Source organism: Cucurbita moschata, unplaced genomic scaffold, assembly GCF_002738365.1.
Source record: "Cucurbita moschata cultivar Rifu unplaced genomic scaffold, Cmos_1.0 Cmo_Scf00020, whole genome shotgun sequence".
Classification (NCBI taxonomy): Eukaryota; Viridiplantae; Streptophyta; class Magnoliopsida; order Cucurbitales; family Cucurbitaceae; genus Cucurbita; species Cucurbita moschata.
The window spans coordinates 671,199-681,386 of NW_019268536.1; the positions used below are offsets into that span (position 1 = coordinate 671,199).

The window sequence follows — 10,188 nt, forward strand, 5'->3', positions numbered from 1 at the left end:
ATTGATATGTATATATAATAGTAAATAATACCTATCTCTATAATATTTTGAAAATGGTTCATATGATATGATTGAAGATGGAATCATTTGAAGCTCTGAAATTTTCATTTACAAACAAACACACATGTTTAAAGTTCATCTCTCAAGATAACCAGAAATTGAAACCTATTTCTCCACATAATTCATACATAGACCACCAAAACTCCTAAGTTTATACAAACATCTTATCCAAATCTATGAACCAAAGGGGACCTCAGTGATTTGAAAAAGAAATCAAACTATATTTACATCATTTAAAGCAACACATAATGTTTGCCATAGCTCTGTAAAACAAAACTATATACAAAAATCCAATAGAAGGAAGTTGGGGAGCTGAGAAAGAGTGAAAGGGAAGGGAAATGAGAAACTGCAGATTTTGTAAGAGAAAGAGAAGAAGTAAATATGGTGCATACATAAGAATAAGATCAGATAATGAGAGCACCTACCACTTTAATGTCAACAAGACTTGGAACTGCTGCGACACAGAGGAAGCTAAGGGTCTTTGCTGTTTCCATCTACGTTGTTAATTGTGTTGTCCTTTTACCTTCACTTCTCTGTCAATCAAAGTTATGTTGCGTGGGGAAATGGGAGTGCTCTCTCTTCCCTTATTTGCAATTCTGCAAATAAGTTTACTTACTGTGGGGCTGTCTGGATCAAGTTGTCATCTTAACTACAAGCCTTTACTCAAGGATGATGATGATGCATGGCCGCACGTCTACCTAAAGGTCATGGCCATTTTTGTTTAGAGAGAGAAGAGAAGAATGGTACTAACCAGGTTACATTATGTGGGTCATTCAATGCATAAGAGAGAGAAGAGAAGAATGGCACTAACCAGGTCACATTATGTGGGTCATTCAATGCATAAGAGAGAGAAGAAACAAATTTATTCTTTACAAAGCATTTGTTACTGATTCTAGGACAGGTAGCTAGGTTGTGACTACTCATCTAATAACTTTTCATAGTAGACTTTCAATTTTTCTTAAAAAATTTTAATTTGATAGATTATGAGTCTCTTTGGAATGACTTAATTACAAGGGCTTAAACGTTCCTTCAAGTACTTAAAAAGTCATTCAAAATAGGCCTTATGTTGGTGTGTTAGTTGTTTTTGTTACTACTTTTCCTAGTATTGTTCTTGGATTTGCATTTGAAATCTTAATCGATTTCAAAACCTGAAAACAGGTTACTTGATAAGAACAGCTTTTTCTAGCATCTAAAATTTGGAGTTAAAAAAAATGCTTGTAGGAAATAGACTACAAAGGCTAACGAACCTAACTTCAAAACTAAATCTCTGTCAAAACCTAATAGAAAATGTAGAAGAAAAGGAATCTAGATGCCTGTGGCAAAGATCTCTCAATTTCCATACAAGGAAAACCCTCATCGGACAAATCTTGGTATTCTTAATCCCTATTAACCATTCGTCATTAATGCCAAATAGAAGAGGAAGGGTTGCAACAAGGCAAGTTTGAATATACGGGCTGTGAATGGATGGAGGGGTCATCAATTGGGAGAAGATAATAGTATTATACATCGGGCGGAAAGAGAAAAATAACAATAAATCTTGAAATGTGCTACAGAGGAAGATTAAATAATGAGGTCAATCTAGATTAAAGAGGGAGTAGTTCAGCAAATAAAAAAGACCATTTAATGCATGATGTTTTTAAATTTTAAAAGAGTTTTAGAGTTTCCAGGATATTTGTTGGGACAGAGTAAAACCTGGCAGCCTGCTTTTAAATTCCACTATAATTACGGGGAGAAAGCTAGGAAAGCTGCTACCCTTTTGTCATTTTCTTGATAGAGCAGTTATCTTTACGAACCCCTTCTTCAATATTATGTTTATAACAATGCCATGGACTGATGGCTTGTCGACTTTATAGTTTCACATTCAATCTCTCTTTCTGAACCAGAAGGTTTTGGTGATTCATCTCCTACTGAACTGGGACTTTCCCTCCAATGGCTGTAGTATGTTCTGAAGCAGCCTCACAACGACTCAGAGCACAGGTAAAATGCCTACTCTTCCTAAGCAAGTTTTTAACTTTCTTTTCGTTGTTCTTCTCCTCAGGCATCTCTCAGCTCATCCCCTTCTTTCCTTTACAGGTTTGGGTTTTGAAAGTTTCTATTCACTGTGAAGGGTGCAAGAGGAAGGTTAAGAAGGTTCTGCAGAGCATTGATGGTACCATTTGATGTTGTTCACTTTTAACTGTTTTCGGTTTCAAATGTGAGAAAATTAACCGACAGTCATGAACTAAACCATTATAATCAGCTGGAATGGAATTGTTGGTTTTCTTACGAGCCAAACATAGGAATAGGTACTTTTACAAGTGGCCCTTAGTCTAAAGCTTTGGAAGTGATGACCTTCTTAATATTGTAGGTGTTTATACGACTATCATTGACTCAGACCAACAGAAAGTCACGGTCACTGGAAATGTTAGTCTTGAAACGCTGACCAAGAGGTTGGCCAAAGCAGGTAAACATGCGGAAATATGGCCAGAAAAGCAAGGGGGAAAAGAGAAACAACTCATCAAGATGTTGGAGACTAACAAAGGCAACAGCCAAGAAAATGGAAGAAGTCCGGGTACTAATAAAGCTTCAGCAAAGAAGGTTGGGTTTAAGGTAAACCCTGTTGAGAACAAGCGTAAAGAACAGAATGAAAAGTCTAAGAATATTGAAAGCTCTTCCAGAAGTCCTTCGGCGGGGTCATCCGACTCCAAGGAGAATGCTATTGGACATGAGGGTTGTTCTCCAGACAAAGGTGGTGCAGGGAAAAGTGGTGAAAAGAAGGAAACAAAGGGGCAACCAGGTATTAGTGATAAATCAGGTTCAAACCACCAAAATGGACATGGGACACTCAATGTGGATCCAGATGTGGGCCACAAAAAGGCTAACCCACTGGCCCAACAAATATACACGGGTCCAAAAGGTTGTTTTGTCCCTCCACCTACTTTGGGGTTAAATTACAATGCGCCGCATTTAGGTAAAGGCCTTGAATTTCTTTACAGTGTCCCACCGATTCCATTTTCATATTCAAATGATCAGACAGAAAATTACGAGGATCAAGCAAAGTCACAGGCCTACATGGATTATTTCAGTGAAGAGAATGCCCATGGATGCTTCATCATGTGATCTACTAATATCGAGCCAATATCAAATCAAGGACAAAACAAGATGATTTGAAGTGCAGGTTTTAATGTAGTAAAACAGCTGAGGATGAGTATAGATGTACATGAGTGAGATCCTAAATGACAAGAAGGTTAACAAGTAGAAAAGTTTTGAAGGGTTGGGTGATTCTAATTTTTGGGTTAAAAAAACTTCAGGGTTAGTATGCTCTCTAATGACTCTGACTATAAGTAATCTAGAAAAGTATTCAATTTCAATATCATCCCAAAAAGTTTATTGATTTGAAAATTTTCATCTTGAGATATTTTTTTTCTAGCTAGAACAAATCAATTTATATTACACCATGTACACTGTATATCCCATACAGTATAATGCATTTGTGGTTACGCTTTCACTAACATTCTATTCTCCACTCAAATCCAAAGCCCATCTAACGTTAGCATCTAGAGCTAACTCGGCAAAAGGTAAATAGAGATAATGACAAAAGAAGTCAAAATAGTATGTAATTGCTAGAGTTTTTCCATCTTCTTGGACCCAAGCAATTCATAAGAAAATGATAGTATTAGCATTCTCAGACCATTTTTTCCTAGTATTTTGTCCATCTTGGACCAACCAGTTTGCCGGTAAGTGTAATTTAGCAGCTATAACTAGTGAAGAGAGATGATGACAATTCCCTGTGATATTTACAGGCGAACTTTACAGGGGAGAAGGGAACCATAAACCATCACAATCACTAGGAAAGCCACATGTAAACAAAAGTCAATGCCGAAACCTGGAAATGTTCTTAGCAGCCAAGCCTTTGTGGGATCCAAAACTAAGTGAATATCGAATAAGATGCAGAATCTAACAGACCCTACAAGAAGTCCACTAGTTTCATTTTTTTAAATGTGGAAGTGAAAGATCGAACTTGTATTGTATTCCTTATCCAACATGCAACATTTAACTAGATGGAAGTGAAAGAACAAAACTACACTTTTTCAATATTAATATTGAAAAAGATAGTATAACATTATCTTAGACATTGACCACAATGGAGAAGGAACAATGATATGGTGATTATTATTTCCGGTAATATCATTCAGACCCTAAGACAATCCTTCGAGGTTGCATCCAAACTTTAACTATTCTTCAATCTTTCAGAAAACCATCTCTAAGAACATGGAGACTTCACTATAATTAAAATGTATTTTATTGTAAAGGTACAAGAACCTGATTTGAGAACAAGAGGTTCTTTGATCAGATTTTGAGCTAAATAATGAAAAGAAATATAGGACCCTATCAAAATCAATTGTCACTCACTCAGATAAATAAGGAATGAGAACTACAACTACAGAGTACAAGTGTATAACTACGGAATAAAAATGAGCTAAAGCAAGCAAAAACAGCCAAATTTAAGCTTACATGCTAGTAGATGCCCTTGTGGTGCGCTGATTTGTTCCAAGGATGATTACAATAACAGTTACATCATCATGATATTTCCTTCTCCTGCCGGCTGGAATGGTAATTAATTCTTCCTTGCTAAAACCTATAAAACATAAATTTTTACATCATCAACACCGATGGATACAAATAGATAACTGAAATTGCAAATTATCAGCACAAAATTAGTCGACTTCTGAGCAAATGAATAAAACACCCCGTATCTCATACCTTATTTATGGAGTAGTTGATGAAGAAAATAAAAAACTTTGGCGTATGGGTTTCAATAATACACAATATTGCACTATCCTGGTTCTTTGTAAGATCTGATGTTTTTCAAAGATTAGGTCTGACTTGTATACAAAGTTCAACATGAGTCAAACTAGTCCTAAAGGCTTCGTACTTATCTAAACCTATAAAATGTACTGTGAAAGAAAATCGAATTAATCTGTATAAGAAAACCCATGATAAAAAATGAAGAGCTGTGTTTTCACTGAACTTGTACTCGACGCCAGTACCCTTTAATAATGACTAGATTGTATAATATTAAAGGAAAGCTCTCAAAAAAAAAAGTATCCCAGGTGAAGACAGTTAAGAGGATACTATCTTACAGCAGCAAGGGTACTCCAAAGTCCAACCTCAACTTGTTCCCATAGTATTAGTCTTTTAGTCGGGAGTTAAATGATAGCAATAGACCCTAATTCTTCTATGTTTTCTTTCCCAATAGTGTCAAAAAAAATTTAATGTTATATCTTCTAACAATGATTGGAGAATTCACCTTCTGTTGAAGGGAATGCTCAACTTTAGATACATAAGAAGCTTCTGCCATAAAAAAAATTAACAAAACAAACTGAAAAGTTGACTTCAGCTAGCTGCTAAGAACATCATATATGATTAAGTTCAGCTCTTTAAACTAAACCATGGTCAACATACGACATTAAATGTAAGCATTAAAGTTTGTCCTTTTTTATTTTATTTTATAATTATTATTATTATTTTTTTGTCGTGCATTCATGATAATATCATGCCAAAGATAAGTCAATAAAAAGAAAAATTTTACTTCCATAAATGTAAATTGGGAAACGATTCAAACATTTTACAGAAAACGATTTGGAGTTCACCTGCGCAATCAGCTGCTTTCAATAGGAGCTGCTCCAGTAAAAATTTTGCAGGATCACCAGTAGGGTTGCTCAAGATATATGAACGGACAAGGTTCACTGCTTCCTCATTGCCAAAAAAGTCAAACAAACCATCACTTCCAACTATAACAAAGCAATCTGATTTTGATATCCTATGGATAGACAATGCCGGTTGAGTGGAAACATAGGGAGGGCTTATTAGGCTAGGAACTCGAAGAATACCCATCAAAGCATCATTAAACTTTTTCTGCAGAGGAAATAAATGTATAATAATCAACTTATGATGGACTAAAATAATTTCCAGCAATACAGACTAGGTTACCTGCTTCACTAGAAATGAATACCATTTTTAGTATAGATAACACATCAACTTCATTCTGAAAATTTATGTCCTATATACAATAAAGTAGTCATGCATATTGATTTTTTTGTCCAGAGCTGATGGATTTTTATCAAGGTCGGGTGGAATCCGAAGTGACAGGAGAAAAATAGATAGAGTCCTTACAAGTACAGGCTGGGGTGGTGGATTCGTATACAGAACATAAATGGATATGGCAAAGCTATCCTAAAGTATCAAGCAGGTATTACTGGTTAGCATGAATACTTAAGACAGAAATAAAAAATTCAATTTAGTTTAGCAACCTGCATCCTTTATTATTACTATTATCTTTTTAAAGAAGCAACCTGAATAATTACTAGCATATTAAGACAGTGCCGCTATTTTATTTATTAAATTCTATACACTACACAAACAGAGAAATGATTTCGTGTTATATGAGATTATGGCCATACTGACAGGCACGGAATGTATAACTGTAACCTACCGACTTCAAGTAGCCAACTCCAAAAGCACGAGTCACCTTTAGTTTTCCTTTAACTTTCCCACCAACAATGATTGTCGGATCATCAGGATGATCATGATGTAGCCGTGCTCTCTCAAGTTCATTATCCACAGTGTGACTCTCAGTGAGCTGGACAGCTTTCAGTCCCCCATTTCCTCTCACGTCAAGGGTAGCTAGTACTGCTCTACTATCACCCAAATTTAGCGTGTATAAATCCTTTCCATGAAGAAGAACAACTAAAACACATGATCCAACAGAGACTAAATCAGGACGATCCTCCATTTCCTGTTCAACCATGTGCAGAAAATCATTCTCTGCTTGACTAAGAGCACGCTGGAGGCTATCAAGCACCCCATGCCTCAGAGGATAGTTTGTCATTCCTGCTTTGGCATATGAATGGTTCTCGAATACACTGTGGATATCTGAAGCATTTTTACTATTGTTTTTCAAAGGAGAAAATCTTTCATGAGTAATGCTACCATCATCCAGAGGATGTGAATTATCCATGTCCAAACCGTCGGAGGCTTCATTCTTAGCTTCCCAATCTAGTAGGTTAAAATAAAATACGATGGTCTCATACAATGTGCCAGCAAGAAAATCAGCTGCATCTCTTCCATTAAAACCATCATAAATTCCACAAAATAGCCATCCATTTTCTTCAGAACAAACAGCTTGGACCCTGTCCTCACCGGCAGCTCCACCTGCCACTTGCACTTCCTTAACATTAAGAAAACCTTCACTTCCGGAAGGGGCACTCATGGATTTCGATAAGTATGAATCATATTCAGATGTTGGGGTAGATGGACTGCAGCTTAAGTTTGACAGACTACTCTGCATCGACGTGGACAATATATCCAACCTTGAAAGAGTAGGTGATGAGGGAACCTTACGGAAGGAGTTAGGAGAGTCCCAGGTCGGAAGAATTTCTTCTCCTATTAACCCATTGCATATATTTGTGTTTGCTAGGGTAGCATTTGCACTCAAGGCAGCCCCAGATAAGCAAGAGAAACTGCTGATCCTTTGAAGTCCAGGCTGGATCTCAAACTTGTCGGAAACCTCACGGATTTCATCTATGTTACCATTGCATTTATAACCAAAGCTAACTTCAAGTTCTCCCTCATGTTTTGTTGAAGCTTCGTGAAGCATAGTATATGACTGTTGCAACAAATACATTTCATTTTCAATGTTCATAATAAAAATGGAAAAGTTAGTTACTATGCAGCATTTTCAAATTTAGTCAGATATGAAAGGTCAAACTCGATTTCCTTTTCTATAGCACCAAATAAATCCAAACATAATTGAAATTTATATTTAAACAAACTGTGAAAACTGGGAGGGGCTCTGTAATGTATTAAACTCAGTATGTATAACATCAATCAATTGGCCAAGTTTTGATCATCTTTTGAGGGGTGCTAGTTTTCTTACTCCCTTTGGAGTCGTTGCTTTAGTTTGTTTGGGTCACCAAGGAATGGCATAGGAAATGTCCCTCTGATTGATGAGATCATGATGAACTCTCTTTTTCAGGATAAAGGGAGAGTCTTGTGGCAGGCTTGTTGTTTCGCATTCTTGAGGGGAGTATGGCTTGAGACAAATTGTAGGATTTTTAGAGGAGGAGGGCGTTAGATTTAATGCGTCTTTATGGACACCAGTTAATCGGGTTTTTTGAAATTACTAGTTGGGTATCATTCTTTTGGATTTGACTCATTTCTTGTAGTTGAGGACTCTTTTTGTGGGCTTATTATTCTATGCCTTGCACATGCTTTCATTTTTTCACAATGAAAGCTTAGTTCCTTACCCATAAAAGGAAAAAGAAAATCAATCAATTGGCTGAAAATTGAAGTGTGCATCATTGCTATCGTGTTCAACTTTTAGAAAATAAAAATCCACACTCCGGTTTCCTTTAGCTCTCTTTCATATTCAATTAGCCTAGCCCTCAGGAATCCGACTAAAACCAGTTATGATTACTAAAACATATGTTACCTTACCTAACCTTTCCTTTCCTTTCCTTTGACGAACTAAACTTAACCATGCAAAGAAAAAAAACCAAACAATGAAACAATAGCACAGTTCCGGAAACTACATGAGCAAGACAACTAAATATGAAGTGCCATTTCAGTGACAAACCTGGAACGGTCACAAGAACAATTAAATTCTCAACTTCAATCACGGTCACTGACAGACAGACAAACGGATTAGCTATGAACTTGAAACAAAAAGGAAAGAGGCTAAATAGACTAATCAAACTCACAGAAACTAACAGCATAGTGTCAGTACAAAACGGATAACCATCGCATAAAGGAGAAACAAATCCTCTATATATATATATATTCAAAGACAGAAAACAGAAAACCCTTCAAAGCATAAAACAGCCGAGAATCAACCAAACAAACCAATTCAGACAAGAACAAAAAACAACAACCTAATTCAACACGCCGCGCAGCCGCCACAAAATCCAGAACACACGCTACAATAAACAAAACAAAACAATTCAACATACACACTTGCAAATAAACATTGCAACAAGCCAGCCGCCGGTATCGGCATCGATCATTAAAACGCCATTATCAAGCACACAGAAACAGAAACAGAGATGGCTGAAAATTGAAAGAAACAACAGAAAAAACAAAAGAAAAAGAGAGCAGAAACTCACCGAAGAGGAGGGAATCGAAGCAGATGAAGATCAAGAGCAATGAAAAGAAGAAGAAGTGAAGATAGACGAAATATGCATCTGTATGAGAGTGGAAGCAAAGACAAAAATGGAGAATCTGTAATCAGAGTGGTACATTAAAGGCAAACCCATTGGATGGCCACCAAGACGTTCCCCTAAATTTAGACTATTTTTAATATTCCGCTTTTTGTTTAATATTATTAAATATCTTACTTAACTGATTTTTGTTTTTCGTTTTAATATTAATTTCATTTTTTTTTGTTTAATTAAAATTATAGATTTTTATAACTAAATCTGTACAAACCATTTTTTTTATTAGTTTAAAAAACTGGTCAAATATAATTTGTTTAAATTATAAGATTTTGAATTTTAAACTTAGATAAATATATATATATATATATATAATATTTCATATTATAAACTCATTTTTTATTTTTTGTTACATTAAACTATACTGGATGTTGTAAAATAATAATTATATTTTTATAAATGTCAAATATGTTGATATTGGGCCCACTAAATTACATTTGAATCAAGGGGCAAATTTGGAATGGTATGGCTTTTCAGTCACGGAAAGAACAATTAGTTTAATATAACCAAAATTAAAAAGATAAACCTTATGAAATTCTAAAATTTTTAAAAATAAAAACATTAAATCAAATGCATCCATCATGAACATAAAAGAAAATATTTTCCTCCCCTTTAATTTTTTTTTTTAATAAATAAAAATCCAATGGAGGATTTAAAACTAGTGATAGTAATAGTTTAGGTGACGAATTTAAGACTTGTATTTATTTGAATTTTTTAAATTTATTTATTTTGTAGTCTTATAAGTAGCATTAATTTTTTAAATATGGTGTATTTTTAAAATTTTGTATAAGGATTTTCTATACACCTTTTATAAATATAAATATTTGAGTGTACATGATTTGGGTAGAATTTTTGGATCGATTCAAAATTTATCCTC

General features: G+C 35.1%; 2 protein-coding genes across 5 annotated transcripts; one reads left to right on the top strand and one right to left on the bottom strand.

The window, feature by feature from the left end:
• Window positions 1-67: 67 nt before the first annotated feature.
• Window positions 68-9,366, bottom strand: LOC111457973 (probable protein phosphatase 2C 40). Of its 3 annotated transcripts, XR_002713035.1 has the most exons (6): window positions 9,204-9,366; window positions 6,536-7,708; window positions 5,694-5,958; window positions 4,555-4,678; window positions 486-754; window positions 84-406 (listed from the first exon to the last, which is right to left on the bottom strand). XR_002713035.1 is itself a non-coding variant. In XM_023100444.1 (5 exons), the coding sequence occupies exons 2-5, from the start codon at window positions 7,697-7,699 to the stop codon at window positions 724-726; spliced, it is 1,584 nt and encodes a 527-aa protein (XP_022956212.1). In that variant the 5' UTR covers window positions 7,700-7,709; window positions 9,204-9,337; the 3' UTR covers window positions 68-723. The 3 variants fall into 3 exon arrangements, 2 of the variants coding, with proteins under 2 accessions (XP_022956212.1, XP_022956211.1); XM_023100444.1 differs by having other exon boundaries at window positions 68-754; window positions 6,536-7,709; window positions 9,204-9,337; XM_023100443.1 differs by having other exon boundaries at window positions 84-758.
• On the top strand, window positions 1,880-3,972 carry LOC111457975 (heavy metal-associated isoprenylated plant protein 35-like). 2 transcript variants are annotated; one of them, XM_023100447.1, is made up of 3 exons: window positions 1,880-2,037; window positions 2,134-2,209; window positions 2,408-3,972. In XM_023100447.1, the coding sequence occupies exons 1-3, from the start codon at window positions 1,990-1,992 to the stop codon at window positions 3,157-3,159; spliced, it is 876 nt and encodes a 291-aa protein (XP_022956215.1). In that variant the 5' UTR covers window positions 1,880-1,989; the 3' UTR covers window positions 3,160-3,972. The 2 variants fall into 2 exon arrangements, with proteins under 2 accessions (XP_022956215.1, XP_022956214.1); XM_023100446.1 differs by having other exon boundaries at window positions 1,880-2,209.
• Window positions 9,367-10,188: the final 822 nt, after the last annotated feature.